The 21443-nt window shown below is 42.8% G+C and overlaps 1 protein-coding gene across 1 annotated transcript; it reads left to right on the forward strand.

Annotated features, from left to right (window-relative positions):
• Positions 1-11144, forward strand: P2RY11 (purinergic receptor P2Y11). Its single transcript, XM_083351826.1, has 2 exons — positions 1-65; positions 9501-11144. Exons 1-2 carry the CDS (start codon positions 40-42, stop codon positions 10510-10512), a joined length of 1038 nt encoding a protein of 345 aa, XP_083207952.1. The 5' UTR covers positions 1-39; the 3' UTR covers positions 10513-11144.
• The last annotated feature ends 10299 nt before the right edge of the window (positions 11145-21443 follow it).

Genomic DNA, 21443 nt, shown 5'->3' on the forward strand with positions numbered 1-21443 from the left:
TCTTTGCAGTAAGGGAAAATACGGCTGACTCACTTCTATATGGAATCGACTGGAAGCTGGATTAGGTATGTGTGCATTGGGATACTATTTAAATAGCTACTGCATTCTCTATCTTAGTGTTCTCCAGATGTATTTCTCTACATCCCCCACTATTTCCAACAATAGTGGTTGGAGATTATGAGAAGTGCAGTTTTATAGAACATGAGACATGTCGGAGAACACTGATGTAATGCTGCTTATTTCCTTTTCTCAGCTTTCATTTTGTCCCTTTCACTTTGTTTCACCTTGTTCCATATTTATGTCTGACTTTTAACTCTGCACCAAGTACCTGAGGTATGGAAGATGTATTTTATTAAACTCTATGAATGGATGAGTTGAGAGACCTGACAGCCAGAGTAGTGTAGGAAGTCTGTCTTCTACAGTTTAAGCTTTGTCCTAAGATAATATATCCTAGATACTATGACCAAATCAGAGTTTTCAGAGTTGGAAGGCACCCTGGAGGTCTCCTAGTCCAAACCCCTGCTTAAGCAGGAGACCATATACCATTTCAGACAGGTGTCTGTCCAGTCTCTTTTTGAAAGCCTTCAGTGATGGAGTGCCCACAACATCTAAAGGCAAGTTGCTCCACTGGTTGATTGTCAGGAAATTTCTCCTTAGTTCTAGGTGCTTCTCTCCTTGATTAGTTTCCATTCATTGCTTCTTGCCTTGCCTTCAGGTGCTTTGGAAAATTGGTTGATCCCCCTCTTCTTTGTGGCAGCCCTTCAAATATTGGAACACAGCTATCATATCTCCTTCTTTTTACTAGACTAGCCGTATCAAATTCCTGCAACTCTTCATCGTATGTTTTAGTCTCCTGAAACAGACCCCCTAATCATCTTTGTTGCTCTTCTCTGCACTTTTTCCAGAGTCTCAAAAAGCTTCTGAATTCTGTTAGTCAATGTGACATTTATCTCCTAATTTACCTTTCCTCCTTGCCAATGCTGCATGTGACTTGTTGAAGGTGGAATAGCTTAGGGTTTTTTTTGGGTGGGAAGAGGTGTCATTTGGGATATTTGTGAGTATGATGTGATGGAATGTGCAGTTGGAGAATAAGGGGGAGGGGAATCTTAGTTTTAGTTTAGTTTTAGTTTTATTTGATTTCTATACCGCCCTTCTCCCTAGGGACTCAGGGCGGTTCACAGGGCATATATAAATAACAATACAAAAGTTAAAAGGAAATTAAACCAGTGCCCAGTTAAAACAACAATAATAAATACTAAAAATCAATTTAAAAACCCATATTCCCCCATCAGGCCAGACCAGCTAATTCAAATAAGTGGGTCTTCAACCCGCAACGGAAGGATCGGAGGTCAGATGCCATCCGGAGCTCAACCAGCAGTTGGTTCCATAATGCTGGAGCGCCCACAGAGAAGGCCCTCCCCCTGGGGGCCACCAGTTGACATTCCCTGACCGGAGGCACCCTGAGGAGGCCCTCTCTGTGGGAACGCACAGGGCGGAGGGAAGTTGACGCCGGCAACTTGGCAATTGCAAGGTGGCTTCCCAGGGAGAAGACAACATATTTCCAAAAGAGGGCCCCACAATAAGAGATTGTGCAGTCCTGAACTAGATAAGGGGGGGAAGGGAGGAAAAGATTCAGGGTAGCATACCCTAGAACCGTGGTGGCGAACCTATGGCACGCATGCCACAGGTGGCACGCAGAGCCCTCTCTGTGGGCATGCGCGCCATCACTCCAGTCCTAGGCCTTCAGCTGAGTTTTATAAAACCTTTTCACTTTAGGCCTCCGCCACCATGTGCAAAAAAAGAAAGTTTCAATCAATCAATCAATTTCAACTTCTCACAGGAAAAAAAAAGATCTCGCAAAGTTGGAATTGATTGAACTTTTTAGTCCCACCCAGTCTGCCATTACCACCACAGCCATGCCCACCCAATGGGCCACGCCCACCCAATGGGCCACACCCACCCAGCAGCTGATGATACATAAGTGGATTTTGGGTTGCAGTTTGGGCACTTGGTCTCTAAAAGGTTCACCATCACTGCCCTAGAACTTTCCAGAGTATATTTAAAGTTAGAAGGTTGTAGCTTTAAGCTGGTAAGATTACGTCAGTTAGGTGTCAGAAAATAAAAAGAAACTGGACACAATTGGATTTCATTCACCTTCAAGCTTAGGCTCCACATATCCCATGTCATGAAGCTTATGGAACCAAACAACAATGGAAATTTTCCAGCTACAGTTTCAATAGAATACATTGTTTGCAAAAAGTTGCATCAGACAGAACTACTTGCATAAATTCAAGGGAAAGTAGAAAATAATTGAATACTTTGGTTCAATGGCAAAGACAAACTAAACGTAACATAATAAATCAAACTGAAGTGGTTTTAGTGAGCACAGGTCAAATTTAAACTAACTGCCACAGCACAAAAATTATAATGACTATATTAGATGCATTAATGTATTAAAACTATTAAATAAAAGGGCCTGATACACTTTTGGCTAAGCTACGATCCAGAACTTGCTCCTAACCAGGATAGAAATAAAAATTCTGTGCAATTAACAAAGAAAACAGCATAGTCTTTCATTATGCTAGAGTTCAAAAGGAATGCAGTAGATGGCTAAAACATCAGAATAGAAGATCAAATGTGAAAAAGATAAGCGAGGTAGTTTGATGAAACTAGTGTGTAGTGGGGTGCCCCAGGGCTCTGTTCTAGGCCCAGTGCTCTTCAACATCTTCATCAACGATTTGGACGAGGGGATAGCTGGGGAACTCATCAAATTTGCAGATGTCACTAAGCTGGCAGGAATAGCTAATAGCCAACACTCCAGAAGACAGGCTTAAGATGCAGGAGGATCAGGACAGACTTGAACACTGGGTGCTATCTAACAAAATGAAATTCAATGGTGAAAAAAGTAAGGTGCTACATTTAGGCAAGAAAAACCAAATGTACAGGTATGGTATAGGTGGTACCTTGCTCAATAATAGTAAATGTAAGAGTGATCTTGGAGTCCTAGTGGACAATCACTTAAATATGACCCAGCAGTGTGCTGCAGCTGCCAAAAAAGCCAACACAGTGCTAGGCTGCATTAACAGAGGAATATAATCAAGATCACGTGAAGTGTTAGTACTACTTTATAATGCCTTGGTAAGGCCACACTTGCATCCAGTTTTCATCACCACGATGTAAAAAAAGATGTTGAGAGTCTAGAAAGAGTACAGAGTAGAGCAACAAAGATAATTAAGGGAGTGGAGCCTAAATATATAAAGAACAGTTTCTGGAATTGGGTATGTCTAGTTTAATGAAGAGAAGGACTAGGGATGACATGATAGCAGTCTTCCAATATCTCAGGGGCTGCCACAAAGAAGAGGGAGTCAAGCTATTCTCCAAAGCACCTGAAAGCAGGACAAGAAGCAACGGATGGAAACTAGTCAAGGAGAGAAGCAACCTAGAACTAAGGAGAAATTTCCTGAGAGTTAGAACAGTTAACCAGTGGAACAGCCTGCCTCCAGAAGTGGTGAATGCTCCAACACTGGAGGTTTTTAAGAAGAGACTGGACAGCCATTTGTCTGAAAGGGGTGTCAAACTGCTGGCACACAAGCTGGACGTGTCATCCAGAAGCCGCACGCACCCCATTGCCGGCAATGGCAAAACCGTCCCGATAGGTTGCATGATGTCATGTGACATCGCAAGTTTGACATGTCTGGTATAGGGTTTCCTGCCTGAGCAGGGGGTTGGACTAGATGACCGCCAAGGTCTCTTCCAACTTTATTATTATTATTATTATTATTATTATTATTATTATTATTATTATTAGTAGTAGTAGTAGTAGTAGTAGTAGGCAGTATAATTGCTTGTGAATACGTACAGTATATGCAAGGGGAGAAGTTAAGACTTTATGAGCTATTATTAATAAATTGTTTGCAATCAGGGATGAATGACTGCAATTTTAAAACACACACCAGAAAATGTCTATATTGAACTATATTTAAATCATTGGAATAAGCCTTTAAACTTGAGCAAAGCAAGCATTAAGGAAAACAGTATTTTTCCTCTCAACAAGACAAATTTAAAAATGGAGTAATAACCTGTACGATAAGAAGGAGAGTGTCTTTTCAAAATTTCTAAATAGCTCTTTGTCAGGGATATTTGACAAAGCCCTTGTGGACCCCAAGTGGTGTATGAGTGCATATTTGAGATCTATTAACAATGAAATGTTGATTATTTTTTTTTGTTATTTGTAATAAATTGGTAGTAGTAGTAAAAGGCACCACGCTAGAAATGGGGAGATCATGACTTCTAATCCTGCCTTTGGCTCAAAGCGAGCTGGGCAACCTTGGGCCAGACACTCACTCACTGCCGTGGGAAGGAGGCAAGGGCAAACCGCTTCCTTTGTTCAGCATTTTTAGGCTAAAGGCCAAGAATCCAGTATGTGTTAGGATTTATTTATTTATTTATTTTTATTACATTTATATCCCACCCTTCTCCGAAGACTCAGGGCGGCTTACAAGCTTAGCAGTAGCCTTCATGCTACTACAACTAAAATATTTAGCATGTTCAGTGTGAAATAAAAAGCTATCATAATTATTTATAAATGATAAAATATACTAAATTATATTTTGAAAGTTTAGGGAGGCAACGAATAAGAATTGGAAGACTACTTTGGCTTGTATATATTTCCATAGATGCATACTGATTGCTTACGATTTACAATAAAAATATTATTTTGTGTCTCTTGGATAATGCATTTTTTTTCTGGAAGACACTGATCGGTTGATTGTTGGAAACACGGTGTCAGAGTGCAGAATTAGGCTTGACTTTTGTGTTATAACAGCTTACAGGTGGTCCTTGTTTAACGACCACTCATTCAGACTAGCAACAATACTGAACAGAATGGTACTTGTGACTGCTCCTCAAAGTTCCAGCTGGCGAAGCACCTCCATGGTCCTATGATCATGGTATCCGTGCTCAGCAAACCACTCAGATTTCCAATCTTTCAGCATCCATGGTCATGCAATTTTGATTTGCGATCTTCCCTGCATGGCTTCCCACAAAGTCAACAAAGAAGCCGGCAGGGAGCTGCAATCACGTGAAGTCCTCACTTGATATCCTGCATAGTCCTCCCTTAAGGCCAGTAACCAGGGACTTCCAGAACTGTCATTGCTAAGTGGCATGGTCATGTGACATCATAATTTACAATTGTGTCACTTAGTTACAGAAATTCTGGTCCAGATTATTGCTGTTAATTGAGATCTGTAACTGTACCTTGAGTCAAATGTTATTCCACTTGTTAAATAGTGGGTTCTTTGGCGCAGGAATGAAGACAAGGTAGCTGAGTACAGGGAAACTCATATTTTATTTCATGCAGAATCTGTACTGGGCAAATGGCTGCAACTAGCCGCAATATATAGTCTAGCCCCTAGGCGCAGCCAATAGGTTTGAAGCAACCATTGCCGCCTGTGGATAGCCAATTGTAGCGCTGGAGACTTGTAGTCTGGGTTGCTGGAGAGCCGTTAGCTGCTCCAGCAACCCACGTGGTATTACTATGAGCCCAGTACATAACACCCCTCCCCTCTTAGATCAAACAATATTAACACAAGTTAGTCTCAATGCAATTATCAAGACTCATTATCAAAACACACTAAAATAAAAGTAATAGAACAAAAAAACATATAGGTATCAACGTGATTAAACAAGGTCTGAATGAATAGGCTTCATGGATAGCACACTTAGACAGTTACAACATAGCACTAGTTTCTGTAGTATAGGGGCATGCAGCAATACAACAATATTATAGCTCTTTATTTTACAATGTAATCAGCAAGATATGAAGGGGGCTTGTGTGCCCTAGTGGAATGTCTTGGAGTCCCAACCACTTTGTGGTCTACCAGCTTACCCAGTGGGCTGGGTAGACTTGTGTCCCTTTGTGCTCCTGAGTCAGGGGGATTAGATGCTTTCTGGCTGGCCTCTCCAGGTTGGCCCAACCCAGAGTCAGACTGATCAGCAGAGTAGGCGCAGCAGTTGCTGAAGTTCGGATGGCTTGCTCCTTCAGGGGATCCACGTTGCATTCCAGGACTCCCCACTTCTTCCTCTGGTTCCACCTCAGTTATGAAGGAAAAGTCCTGAGAGTCCATATGAGGACTGGCTTGGCTGCAAGTTTGAGAACCTTGGGAGGGACTTATGATGCAGTCCTCACTTAGTGGCCATTCTGGAAACCATTTCCTGAGCTGATCAATGTGTTGTCTGACAACTTGCCCTCCCTCCAACCCCACTTCATAAGACAGGGGTCCGGATGCTTTGGTAATTTGAGCAGGAACCCACAGATTCCCATGACCATAGTTCCTGGCCCAAACCCAATCACCCATGTGCAGCCCCCTTGGGGGTTTTGGTCGAGAGGCTTCTGCTGCCACTCTATCTGGATGCAACCTGTCCAGTTTAGTGATCAAACGCCTCCCCCAACGTAGTTCTGCAGGACTTTTGCCTGTAGCAGTGCAGGGCGTGGAATGCTGGCAGAGTAGAAAATCTGCCAATCTGTGATACCAGTCACCTGTGACAATGCGCTTGAGTGATTCCTTCATTGTCCTCACCATGCATTCAGCTAGACCATTAGAAGACGGATGAAAAGGTGCAGATGTTGCATGTCTGATGAGATTAACTCTAAGGAAGGCCTGAAATTCAGCAGCAGTAAATTGGGCCCCATTGTCTGAAACTAAGACATCTGGCAACCCGTGTGTGGCAAAGAGTTTTCTCAGCACCTGGATGGTCCTAGCAGTAGTCATGTTAGGAACTGGAATTACTTCCAGCCATTTGGAGTGGCTATCCACTACTATAAGGAAGAGCTGTCCCTGAAAGGGCCCAGCGTAGTCTATGTGAATCCTAGACCAGGGAGTGTGCATTTCCTCCCACCTGTGAATTGGAGCCTGTGGCATTTCAGGCCTAGATTGCTGGCATGTATAACAACCATGGACTTGTGCCTCAATCTCCTTATCAAGGCCAGGCCACCAAAGGTAGCTTCTAGCTAAAGCTTTCATTCTGACAATGCCTGGATGGCCTTCATGTAATGACTGTAAAACCCTGTCTTTTAGGGAAGTGGGAATTATGACTCTGTTTCCCCATAAAATGCACCCCTTGTGGGCAAATAACTCATGCCTTCTGACAAAATAGTTCTGAAATTCAGAACCTGGGCTTTTATCCAACCAGCCCGTGTATACCCATGACAATACTCTACTAAGTATTTTATCTGTGGCAGTTTCAGCAGCAATGTCCCCCGCATGGAGGGGAAATTCAGGTATGTCCTGTATGGACAGTATTCTAGCAGCTGGAGCCAGATCTGGTTCCATTAGTGACAGTGGTAGTCTGCTGAGGCCATCAGCATGGCCCATTTCTTTGCCCGGTTTGTGAATCAATTTAAAAGTGTATGCAGATAGAAAAATAGACCATCTCAGCATTCTTGGAGAAAGTATGTGGTGGTTTTGTTTGTTGTGAAAAGTCCCAACAGAGGTTTGTGGTCTGTAAAGGCCATGAAGTCCCTGCCATATAAGTAGTCAGGGAATTTTTTAATTCCAGCAACGATGGCTAGGGCCTCTTTGTCAATCTGAGCATAGTTGCACTCAGCAGAGGACAATGTCCTAGAGTAAAATGCTATAGGAACCTGTGTTCCATTTTTTTTAATGTGGCTTAAAACTGCCCCCACCCCATAGGGAGATGCTGTTCTGAACCAGCCTGCTACCGGCCTTGCAATAAGGCAAACCCCTGTTCAAACAGTAGAGACTGGAGAGCGTCTGAGGCTGAAAAGCGTCTGCCAAGATTTATTACTCAAACAACAGAACAAGAAACAAAAACACTGGAACTTGAATCCTCAAACGGAAGGGTTGCTTTCAGCAACCAGCCCCTCCCCAAACACTCCTTTTATTTAGAGTTCAGGGCGTGGTCTCCCTGTGCCTCCACCCGAGGAGTCCCACAGCCTTTCTCTGCTTGGTCCTGCTCGACTGCCTCCTGCGTCGGGCGTCCTTGAACAGGGCCAGCTGTGGGTCATCATCCTCCGCACTATCGGGCTCACGCAGCTGAGAAGAGGGCCCCGGCTGGGGGCTCTGCGAAGCCTCCAAGCCATCATCAGCCAGTTCGTCTTCCACACCCTCCTCCTCCCCCTCATCTGAGTCATCCGAGACATCTGAGCCGGCTGCCGGACCCACAGGCTGGCCCTGAGTCACAACAGATGCATCACATGCAAGACATACTGGTTTAGACTCTTTGTAGTGAGTTACAGTGGACTTTTCTGACAATAGTGCTTTTAAGTCCTGGAAACCTTTTTCATGTAAGTTAGTCCATTTCCATGGAGCTTTCTTATCTAGAAGCCTGTGGAGGGGCTCTGCTAGTGCGGCCTTATGAGGTAGAAATGTGTGGTAGAAGTTTAGGAGGCCCAAAAATGCTTGTAGCTCTCCTTTGGATTTGGGCCTAGGAGCCATTTTAATGGCCTTCACTTTAGAATCAGCAGGGTGAATGCTGTTAGCATCAATTCGGAAACCCTGGAATTCTGTTGAAGGAACCCCAATACTATACTTGCTTTTTTTTAAATTTGAGGCCTGCTTCACAAAGCCTCTGCAAAACAACCCTGAGTCTACTAGCTAACACTTCTGGGGATTCCCCTGCAATGAGAACATCATCAAAATAAGGGCAGACGCCCTGAATACCCTTAATTGTATGCTCCATGATTCCCTGGAAAATGCCCGGTGCAACACTAACTCCAAACTGTAAGCGTTTAACTTTGAAAGCCCCCCCTGTGAGTCACGATCGTCTGAGCCGCCCCTGTGGCCTCATCAACCGGCAATTGCTGATAGGCCTGTGCTAAATCAAGTTTAGCAAAAATAGTACCCCCTTGCAAGGAGGCTAAAATGTGGTTGACTACTGGGACCGGGTAAGGGTGTTGCTTGAGGGCTTTATTTAGAGTGCATTTATAGTCAGCGCAAATGCGAATTTGTAAATGCATTTTTAAATTTACTCTGGAAACCAACTGAAAGGTACTAATAATGAATATTGCCTATCCCCCAAATGGATCCTATAAGGGATATCCACCATCCATTAATTCATTGTACAATGACTTACAAACTTGGTTTGTTGGGCCTAAAGAAAGATTCAACCTGTAGAAGTCCCAAATGGAGAACTATATCTATTTTTTATATGCTGAATTTCTCTTTTTTTTTCTAATGGTCAAAATACTGATTTACTGTATTTATTAATTTGCATAGCGGATCATGAATACATAGGTAAATCTAGTTCTGATTGTATATGAGAATTGTTTTGTGAGTTTTCTCTCTTTCCATTCTCCACATTTTTATATAGCCATCGTAATCATATTACACTTCCTGGAAATTCTGTTTATCAAATAAGCATCTATTCCAAGGGAGCCGGGGGAAAAAAGCTGAACAAAACAACTTTTTTTTAAGAGAGTTGCAGTTGAAGTGATAGGTGTCAGCATTTCTGATAATATGCTCCATGTTCTCTGTTTGTAGTCAACAGGTGGCCTTGGAAGCCTCTCACCTCATTCATCCTGCTTTGTCCAGTATGAAGACAGAGAACCTAAGCCCTGAAGAAGAACGTAACCGCTTCCAAGAAAAACTGTGGGTCATCATAGTTCTGCAGTTCTTTTTCGCTGTTTTGGGGAATGGCTTTACAATCTACCACTTTGTGGCTTGGGAACGCACCTGGCATTCCGGCATCATCTACTCCTTCAACCTGGCGCTCTCTGACCTGTTCTATGCCATCTCCTTGTTGCCCTTGGCTGTTTACTACTATCCCCCCAAGGACTGGAAGTACGGCTTCATTCTGTGCAAATTGGATCGTTTTGTCTTTTTTGTCAACATGTACGGCAGCACCTTTTTCATTGCTTGCATCAGCCTGAACCGCTACATCGCCATTGTCCATCCCTTCTTTGCCCGTGAGCGCATCGAACCCTTCCATGCCAAAGTTGCCAGCGGGATGGTGTGGTTTCTTGCGACAGCCATCTCAGCCCCTGTCCTTTATTTCTCCACAGTGGAAAGTAGAGGCAGCACAAAAATTTGCCTAGGAAGTGCTTCTTCATCAGAACTGCCTGCTTATCAGCGGTACAGCTGGTTCCTCCTGACTGCAGGCTGTGGACTGCCTTTTCTCCTGACTCTCTTTTCTTGTGTGGCCATTGTTTGCGCTGTTAGACGCAGTCACGGTATCACCAGGAAGGAAAAGCGCAAAGTGAAGATACTGATTTCTACAGTTGTGCTCCTTTATGCCCTCTTTTACTTGCCTTTTCACGTCTTTCGCAATTTGAATCTTTATTTTCGTATGGATAAATACAGCATGTCCATTTACATCGCCTATCAAATAACTAAAATCCTAGTTCACTTTCATGTTTGCATCCACCCATTCATCTATGCAGCTCTAGCTAAGAACATGCCCAAATGTTGTTGCAAAGGTTTACAGCGGCAGAAAGCGCTGCAAGCGAAAGAAAAGAATCTGGAATTGCAACCAGCACCTTCCTGTGACCACTGAAATCAGTGATAAAAATACAATTGGCTACTAGTTAGTTTTGCTATTCACTGACAAGCTGTCCACTGAGGTATATTTACTACTGAAGGTAAAGATTTCCCTGTCAGTCATGTCCAACTCTAGGACATTGTGTTCATCGCCATTTCTTGGCTAAGGGAGCCAGCGTTGTCTGAAGACCATTTCCATGGTCATGTGGCCAGCATGACTATACTTGCCCAGGCGTACGGAACACTGTTACTGTTCCACTGAAATGGTACCTATTTATCTACTAGTATTTGTGTTAAGTGGGCAGGAGCTGGGGCAAGTAATGGGAGCTCACCCCATTGAGCCGAGTTCAGGTTTCGAACTTGGGCTGTCAGCTCTCTAGCTGACAAGCTCAGCATATTTAACTGCTGAGCCATCATGCCTCACTGCTATTTTCTACTATTTTCTCATTATTTAATGGGACGTGCACTTTCACCCTTGCTTTTTGATATTTATGTGGAACCCCTGGCTTGTGCTGTTAGACTACATGGAGTAGTACATAGCTGAACATAAACCGGTTCTCTTTAAGATAATTGTTAGATGTTTTTGTGCCAGCCATGGCAGTTCCCCAAAAAGGTCATCAGATGGGAGCAAAGAGGCATCTGCAGCCCCATTGGAGAGAGTTAATGGCCCTCCAGCCCCCTCACTCTCATTGGTAAGGGAGGGGCTGGGGACCCCCATAAAAACCTCTGCTCAGGGGCTGCTCTCTCTCTTGTTGCTTTCTTCTTCAAGCTCCCTCTGGGAATGATCCATGAGCTCAATCCAGGCATGGATGCCTCCATGCCAGGGAACTCTTTCTCTTTACTCTATCTTTAAATAAAGCTTCATCTGATTGCATCCCTGCGTGCTGCCTTTTTTCTTGGAAGCACCTCAACGAACCATCGGTCTCGTGAGGCCTCTCACAATAATGTAGTCCCAATTTCAATCCTTTCAACCACACATTTTCCCACTCTTCCATTTGTGTAACCATATTTTTATTCCACTTTATCATACATTCACTTGTTATGTTTCAAATAATAAATGTTTATATATTTTAACAATCACATGTTCATTATTTGCATACAACTCCATTTCACAGTCTTACAATATTCGATCACATAATATTTTTGCCTATATTGAATTTTTTCTGATAACTGTAAATAGCAAAACTGTTTACAACCATGTCCCTATCTCATCAGTTATTCTCTTAATTTTATTTTGTCTTCCCCATGACAAAATTGCTAGCCATTTTTAAGAGACTTGCTTCATGATATTACTTCTCTCTCATCCCCAGCTTAAGGCAGTGCCTTTCTCAGTCTCTCCCTCATGGCTCCAAGATTGACCAAAATGCACCAAACTTTGGCAAACATGTCAAGGAGTGATACTGTCCTTACAGGTGGAAGATGGGCACATTTCATCACTAGCACAATTATGTCAACATATTTTTCTGCCAACTCGTTAAAATTACTGTGAGGACATGCCCACAGATTATAGAATATTTGCCTTTTTTGTACTATAATTGTAGTTATGAGCTCTCAAAGCCTTCAAATGCTGCTAGTCTTAGCAAGATTTTGCAACTGTATATGGAGACTTGAGTCAAAGGATCTATCTGGTCATACAAAAGGAAAGCAATGCACAGCACTTCCTGTTCTTCAAAGAGGGCCCCAGTGATGAGGACACTTGAAAAGGTAAGAAAATCTTTATTGCCATTTTTTACTGTGGACACAATGGCACACATCAAAAATGAAATTTAGTTACCCGTTCTCAAATTGAAACACATACATGACACACACCTAAAACATACTACATACAACATATGTATAGACCCACACCCCTGCATATACATAACAATAAAATATTAAATACTGTCCATTTTTAATATATAACTGAAGGAGGAAGCCTGAGAGTTCACGAGGTTAATGCTGTATGGAATGAAACTATGGCTGAATCTGGATGTTATGCCATGGATACCACGAAGCCTCCTCCCAGAAGGTAACAAGGAAAACAGGTCGTGAAGGGGATGAGTAGTGTCCCAGATAATCTTACGGACCCTGCTCAAGCAACGCTTCTGTGCTATGTCCTGGATGGGAGGGAGGGAACTGCCAATGATCTTTTCGGCCATCCTCACCACTCTCTGCACCTCCTTTCTGTCTGAAGCAGTGATGCTTCCAAACCAGACTGTGATGCTGTATGACAGGATGCTGTCAATTGTCCCCCTGTAGAAAGTGGTCAGAACAGGGGAAGGAAGATGAGCTTTTCTCATGTGACGCAGAAAGTGCAGGCGCTGCTGTGCCCGCTTCACCAGTTTCTCACTGTTGAGCAACCAAGCCAGCCTACTCATTAGCTGCATACCCAGAAATTTGATGCTGGTAACCATCTCCACAGGTGAATCATTAATGCACAGAGAAGTGTGGCTGTGCCTGCCTTTTCTGAAATCGACAAGGATCTCTTTGGTTTTTCCAGTGTTTAAAACTAGGCTGTTTTCCTTACACCAGTTCACCAACCCCTCAACTTCCTTGCGGTAAGCTTCCACTTTGCCACTGGTTGTTTGTTAGAAAGAAAAGCTAGCTTGTCAAGCATGGTTTTCCCAGGAAGAAAATGGTTTTCCATGCCAGAACTTTCCTTTGTCAACTTTTAGAGGTTTTAGGAAAAAAATCCTTCATAACTATTTAAAATTAACAGCAACTGTAGGACAAGATGAGACAAAAGAAATGGGAAATAACATGCGTGTGTCCTGTTTAAACCACAGAAAAATGACCATGGATTATAGTTTACTACTATTACCCACCATACTGCCTTGTATGTGGAACTAGACACACAAAAACACACACTTTTGTTGGGAGTGTAATCCAGCACATTTGTAAAGTATCTGGATGAGAAAGGGCTTATTTCACAAATTTGGAGTAATTTTGCAACTCACCTAGTATTAACCAGTTTGGTGTAGTGGTTAAGGCACCAGGCTAGAAACCCAGAAGACCTTGAATTCGAGTCCCACCTTAGGCTCAAAGCCAGCTGGGTGATTTTGGGCCAGTCACTCTCTCTCAGCCCTAGGAAGGAAGCAGGGATCTGACCAGCAGTCACTAGGAATCAACACTGACTCGAAGGGATAAAGAAAGGTATCCCCATTGGTTGTCCATAACCTCAGTCCCATTTCCAGTCTTTCAACTGCTGAAGAGTTTTTCCCTGAAGGGAAAAAGGAAGTGTTATTAAGTCAGGTTATCCCTATATGACTAAAAGGGCATCAAAAGATATTTAGGTGGTGATGCCAATTCTGAGTTTTGAAGATCTGTTCCAAGCCCACACTCTCCTCTCCATCTTGCCCTTTTTCTGCTATGTTCAACATCTTTTTGACTTTTGTGTCTGTAGTCCTGTGAGAATGAGTAGACCTATTACCCAAGACACGTTTAATTGGGGCTAAATAAATAGTCCTCAGTTCCAGAAGTAGGTTAATAATTTACTTTTTATAATTACCCTATGTTATGAGCGGGTAAGGAGTGCTCCTAAAGATTAGGGATAATACTTGTGGGTGAACCTTCCACCTGGCCATCTGTCTCTTTTGATTATAAACATATGTTGTTCTTCTCCAGTGGATGTAGTGGGGATGTTGAGTATCTTGTCCACCCTACATCCCAACAATATACAATAGTGGGCAAAATTGTGGAAACCTTTTAGGAAAAGTGTACAGTAAAAATTTAATTAATTTAATTTAATTTATTGAGATTTTTATACCGCCCTTCTCCCAAAGGGACTCAGGGCGGTTCACAGGGCATAAATATAAATAACAATACAAACATTAAAAGACAATTAAATCAATGCCCAAATTAAAACAAGAATAATAAAACAAGCCTATAAAAAACCCATGTACCCCCATCAGGCCAGACCCGCTAGTTCAAATAAATGGGTCTTCAACCCGCGACGGAAGGATCGGAGGTCTGATGCCATCCGGAGCTCAACCGGCAGTTGGTTCCATAACGCCGGAGCACCCACAGAGAAGGCCCTCCCCCTGGGGGCCACCAGTCGACATTCCTTGACAGGAGGCACCCTGAGGAGGCCCTCTCTGTGGGCGCGCACAGGGCGGAGGGGAGTCGACGCCGGCAGCAGGTGGTCCTCGATGCCACCTTTGGTTAAGATTCCACCAATTTTTCTTCTAATTTCTTTATAACTGTAGCCTTGTTCACTTAATAATACTATTTTACATCGCTTTCTGGACAACCAGTCAACTCTTTGCAGCATTACTTTAATTTTATTATGTTTTACAAGCTCACTAAATGAAAGGGAAAAAAAAACCAACCAACTTGATAGTGATCACATAACACACTGACAAATGTCCATCTCTCAGCTTCAATACATGACATCAATAACTGAATCCTACTGTGATCTGATTGACTCATTGCCAAAACAAGATGACATCATCAAAACAAGATGATCCTACTGTGATCTGATTGACTCTCTAAACACTCACGCTGATTGGCTACGATCAGATGAAGGAAAGCTACCTGATATCAACCTAAGCAAGTTGTGCTTCCTTTTTCTGGTTATTTGGCTACAACTTTACATAGAATACCGTACAGATAATTGAAAAAACTATGTTGCATTATATTTTTGATTAAATTATCTTTCCATTGTTATATAATTTTATGGTACTACTGAAAAAAAAGTGGTGTTATTAGCCATCAAACCTCAGAAATACACTTTTCCCAAAAGGTTTCCACAATTTTGGTTACTACTGTAATTGTGGTGGATGCTGAGGCAGGTTATTACTCTAATCTAAAGCTGAAGCAAGAATGTTCCTGGAGGGCAATGCCCACCAAGGAAGGGACATGCCTACAGTTAGTGGGAGCTAGGAAGATGCCAACCTCTGTATATCATCGCCAACATCAATGAGGCATCATAGATAGTACAGCGAGGCTTGTACTGGGAGAAGAGTGAGATACTATTTCAAAAATGGCATAGCCAAAGACTAATTGGGTTGTTGCTGTGAGGGCTACAGATGAGCAAGGGTGGCATTTTGAGAACATGAAACACAGCTAATGAGGCATATTTCTGCTGCAATTAGTGGAATGTGAAGGCAGGCCCCCTGAGCAGACTTGATAATGTTTAATACTACGCCAGGAAAGGATGAACAGATGTTTGACATGCCCGACAGATATAACATGGCATCTGACAAATAGGCATGAGCCAAGTATTGTTTGTCCTATATGGTGGTAAAAGTCACCCCCCTCCCAGATGGATATGTGAACTGCATTCACTACCAGACCTATGGGGTCATAGTATGGCTAGCATGATTATTTAATAGGAAGGGATAAATAAGTTCATCCAGATGGGTTTATCAAAACATACCAACGTCATGCTGTAATTTCCACTCTGTCTGCCTTTTTCCTTTGACTTGTCTTTGAAATGTAGTTGGCCAAAGGTATATAAGTTGTGGTTCTCCTTTTCAACAAGGCTCTCAATAAGCTGCCAATGCTTTGCTGGGAGTTTGATATATACTGTTTTACTGTTTACATCTAATATATCTGCATCTTTGAAGTGTTTTGGTTGTCTTAGCAGAGCCAGGTTTTGGCCACAAGAGGTTTGATGCTGACTCAGATTGTAGGGATGAGAGGAGAGGCAATCCCTCACTTGTAGCACAGTACTAGTTGTTTAAAGAACTGTGAAAGGTTCTGCAAAGGTGAGCTCTGGGCAGATGTGAAGTAGGTCAGGATACAATTGGTTTTTTTTTCAGGTGCTCCGGTTCTTCATTGTTATATGCTCTCAGCTACTTTCCTTCGCAATCAGTGGCAAATTTGCCTGACCAATAACCAGCCAAGACACAGTGAAGACCTTTTTGTTTTGTTTATTGTAATAAGCAGGAACAAGCTATCATAGCTTGGTTCTCTCCAAAATTCATTATCTCAAAACAACATCTTTATACATTCCCTACACAGGCAGCCCATTCTTCCTCATTCCCCATTGGCCTGAGTACTGAGGTTACATTCTCTTTTGACTGCCTCCTACATGTTTCCTGAGACCCTCCATGAGTCATATATTGCATGTGCATTATAATTAGCAGATTATATACATAAGATGTGTCAATTAATATGTAGTATTCTATTCTATGTGCTTTGCTTATTACTGTGACCCACTTCTTCTCAGAAAAACCACCTATTTTTCAGAATATCAGTTGCTTATCACAATTTATATGACCCTCGCCTGTGGCTAAGCTAGCAATTTCCTGTTGCAGCTACATATTTTGCAGCTTAAATCTTTCCATTCCCCACTCTGAAACCCCTTCTGGTACTTCTGAGGTCGAGCTAGCTATTTCCTCTTGCAGCCTGGTATGTTCTGAAGATCTTTCACCCCTATTCTCTATCATACATTGTCCTAGGTCACTTTCTTGTAGGCCTTCTGCATTTACAGGAACCTGGAAAATGTGTGCCAATATTGTGCACCAGCTTGCTTCAGGTAAATCAATAGTGGAAACTTTTCTGAGTGGTGGTGGTGACAGCTAAAATGATAATAACATGATTTCCCAGCACTGGCTTTACAGGCAGGATGATCTCCATGTCCCAGTTATTTTAGAAGAGTTGGCAAGAGCACTTTATCATAACAGTTCACTGGCGGAACGAGAGGCAGGGGTTTAACTGTTCCTTTAAGGGTTATGATTAATTATCTGAAACCCATACAAAGTGGTTCAACAATGGAACTCAGAGAGTAGTGGGGGGGGGGGGCTGAAAGGCCAGGCAATTGTCCAGGGCCGTTCATCCAACTCTGGGATCATATTCTGTTCCGTATGGTTTTCAACCCTTCTTCCCCGGACTTAATGCTTTGGATAAGAAAATGATCCTAAACTGTAATACAGTGCTTTGCAAGCTGAGGTAAGTTATCTGCCTATGCTTTGGAGCCAAAGGAAACAGCCATGTTAATGAATCACAGGGAAATGTTGCACTCACAGAAGTTCTGGATCACCTTTATCATTTTCTGAAGCCCTCTATGAAATATTTCCCATGCCACTGTCAATGTCAAAAGAAAGAAGGAGAGAGAGAGAGAGAGAGAGAGAGAGATTGAGGAGGAGGAAGGAAGGGAGGGAGGGAGGGGGAGAGGTGGCCTCAGTGAGGACCTCAACAAATGATTACACATGCCTGCTCTTAACGCACTACAAAGACAAGCAGCAAGTAAGTCATTCTTCCCGTGTACTGACAAGCCTGACTACTAGAAGTGCTTTTGGAATATTGGCCACAGAAAGGATCAAACGCAAGTTCAAGCACCTTGTAAGATAAGCACGAAGGTTCGTTCTCTGAGCTTGTGGGTTGGTTTCCAAACGTTTCATTACCAGGCTAGGTAACATCTTCAGTGGCTTTGGTCAGTGCTCTTCTATTTATAAGGGCTTCAGGTGTGGGAGTGGCTGAAAAGGCAGTGTAGAGAACATATGATAACACTGAAAGAATGAGATGATGACAGAACTTTATACAGAATAACAGAGTTGGAAGGGACCTTGGAGGTCTTCTAGTCCAATCCTCTGCTCAAATGTTTGTCCAATCTCTTCTTAAAAATCTCCACAACTTCTGAAGGCAAGCCATTCTATTGGTTTATTGTTCTCACTGTTAGGGAAATTTCTCCTTAGTTCTAAGTTGCTTCTCTCCTTGTTTAGTTTCCATCCAATGTCTCTTGTTTCGCCTTTTGGTGCTTTGAAAAATAGGTTGACTCCCTCTTCTTTGGGTCAGCCCCTCAAATATCGAAACATTGCTATTATGTCTCCTTTAGTCCCTCTTTTCACTAGACTACACAAATTCAATTCCTGCAACAATTCTTCATATGTACTCTACAGCCTCTCCCAATCATCTTTGTTCCTCTTTTCTGCACTATGCCAGAACCTCAACATCTTTTTACAAACCCAGTAAAAATGATAAGCAGACAAAGGATTATTCTTCAAAATTTACTGAACTTATTACTGAAATTCCCAGCTGGTTCTCAACCTTCCACTGTATTACATGTTATATTCCGGGCGAGATTTAAGGTGCTGGTACTTACCTTTAAAGCCCTGCATGGCTTAGGCCTGGGATACTTGCAGGACCGTCTGCTACCGGGGACGACTTCCCATCGCCCAGTGCGCTCACACAGAGAGGGCCTCCTCAGGGTGCCGTCGGCCAGACAATGTCGGCTGGCGACCCCCAGGGGGAGGGCCTTCTCTGTGGGAGCAGCAGCCCTTTGGAACCAACTTCCCCTTGAGCTTCGGATGGCCCCAGACCTCCGGTCCTTTCGCCGCGACCTCAAAACTTTTCTCTTCCATCAGGCTGACCTGGATTGATGATGGGTTTTTAAATATGTTTTAATTTTTAACTGTAGTTAATTTATTTTGGGGCTATTTAATTCTTTTTTAATTTTTGTATTGTTGTTTTTTATTGTTGTAAGCCACCCTGAGTCCTTCGGGAGATAGGGCGGCATATAAGTCCCAAAAATAAATAAATAAATAAATAAATAAATAAATAAATAAATATAATGACGAGAGTGACTAGACTGACAAGGTGAACTATCCCAAGACAGTCCTAAGTGAACTTCTTTTTAGGCCAGTACTGGAATTACGTATCTCCTTGTCTGCAACATATGGAGGAAGCTGTTCTAAGCAGGAGGAGGCTTAGCTCTATATGGATATATACCAAATCACTGCATTGGTCTCAGAAGGCAATTGGATGTCAATGCAGCTTGGGGGTAAGATGTGAGACACGCTCCTGTCACTGCACCCTTGAGAGGGCTTTTCCTGCCCACAAAACAGATTTTCTTAGTCACTCTATCTATCTGCTGGAACAACTTCTTTCCAGATGGCTCCTATTCGGAGCTCACTTAAAAAGTTGTTTTAAATATGGCACGCCTCCTTGGCTTTGGATTAGGGTGGGTGGGAAGATTCTTGTAAGATTATACAATGTGCATCATTTGTTTTCCTTTATGATTTAGATTCTGCATTGTTTTCATTGTTAACCCACCCCAAGTTGTTGTGCAATTCAGCAATCTTAATACATTTTATAAAAAACAAACAATATTTTTAATACCACAGGAATCAGAACTTCTGCGTTAGCTTTGCAAATCCTCATGTCAGTTAAGTATCCCCCCCTTGTATAAAAATCCATTATGAAGTCATCACCATTAAATTATCTGAATCCTGTGCTGTGAGCAAGGCCTCTCTAGTCCAGTCCAGTCCAGTCTTCTTGAGATGCTCACAAGCAACTTGAGACCAAAGCTTTACTGAAAAAGACATCCCATTATCTGAGCAATAACTTTGGGGGACCAAGCCTTTGCCCATTTGATCCACTACAGTCCATGGTTTTCTATACTTTCTAATACGTGCTGCATTTTTTGCAGTACCCTCATAAGCCATGGTTTACATGGGAATGCAACAAGGTTGAGAATTATAAATATTCTAACTGCCAGAGGCGAATTAAAAGTGGGTTGCTATTCATTATTATCAGTTAGATTTTGTTGCTGTACCTTGTCTGCCTAGCAAAGATTTTAGCCATATATATGCTAACCATTCATTTAGCAACTGCCTCATTTGGCAACACTTCAGTTAACAATGGTAACAAAATAGAAACTTTGCATCTAGTCCCTGCATTTATGACCTTCAACAGGTCTGCAAAGCAAAAGCTGAGGATCATAAGCACTTTTATTTAGTGACTATTTTGCTTGATGACCATTTGCCAGTCCCGCTTGTGTTGCTAAACAAGGTCTATCTGTGTAGTATTTGCTTAGAAACCCATGGGATTATCTGGAGATGTGAACACAGACTAGTGAAGCAGGGAAACACAACTGATTTGTCAGAAGGTTTTGTACTCCTTCCAGGAACAAATCTGGGTCATCCTGTTAATATAATTCCTTTCTGGCTACTGTTGGGAATGGCATCACAATCTACTGCATTCGGGCTTTTCAACACAAGTGGAATGTAGGCACCGTCTATTCCTTCAACCTTCCTATCAGTGACTTCCTCTATGCCTTCTCCTGGCTCTCCTTGACCATCTATTACTTCTCATCAAAAGATTGGACATACGGCTCCATATGCTTTTATCTGTTTCTTCTTCTACAAGTTGTACAAGTCATTTTTTCCCACTCCATTTTATCAGCCTGAATGTTTATGTTGTTCCTTTCTTCATTCATCACATGCCCAACTTCTAAGTGGAATACTGTAGTGTGGCTGATAGTGGAACGAATGACTTGCCTCCAGAAGTTGTGAGTACTCCAACACTGGAGGTTTTTAAAGAGATTGCAAAACCATTTGTCCAATGGTATAGGGCAGGGGTGTCAAATTCAATTTCATTGAGGGCCGCATCAGCATTGCAGTTGCCCTCAGGGGGCCAGGTGGGTGTGGCATACTGGGTGGGCATGGCTAAAGTGCGTATGGCTTACTGGGTGGGCATGGCCAGCTCTACATCGTTCGCATCAAGGGTGCCTATGGAAGCCTGGGCAGGAATGGGGCAGATCTGAGGGTCTCTGGGCCAGGGCCAAGGCAGTGGGGGCCGTTCCCTCACTGTTTCCAGGATGGCTTTGCGGGCCGCATGAAACCACTTCGCGGGCCGGATCCAGCCCCCGGGCCTTGTGTTTGACATGTCTGGTATAGGGTTTCCTGCTTGAGAAGGGGGCTGGACTAAGAGACCTCCAAGGTCCCTTCCAACTCTTGTCATTCTGATATATGGCCATCTCAACTCTGGTCCTCAGTTTCTCCACACTGAACTTAGTCTTAAAAGAGTGACAGCCAGTTTTATATCGTGGTTAAGGTACCAATTAGAAACCAGGAGACCCTTCTTAGGCTCAAAGCCTTAGGCCAGTCACACTCTCAGTCCTAGGAAGCAGAGCAATGAGAAACCACTTCTGAAATCTTTGCTAAAAAACCCTGCAAGGACGTGTCCAGGAAATCATTAGAAATCAACTCTTAAGGGCAAAACCTTTTAAACGAAAGAAAAATC

The sequence above is a fragment of the Vipera ursinii genome (assembly GCF_947247035.1).
Source record: "Vipera ursinii genome assembly, chromosome: 2".
NCBI lineage: Eukaryota > Metazoa > Chordata > Lepidosauria > Squamata > Viperidae > Vipera > Vipera ursinii.

Excerpts from the sequence above, each read along its gene's own strand:
- P2RY11 (XM_083351826.1), top strand. The coding sequence starts at position 40 with ATGGAATCGACTGGAAGCTGGATTAG. Across the intron at positions 66-9,500 it reads TCGACTGGAAGCTGGATTAG|TCAACAGGTGGCCTTGGAAG; the intron begins GTATGTGTGCAT and ends CTCTGTTTGTAG.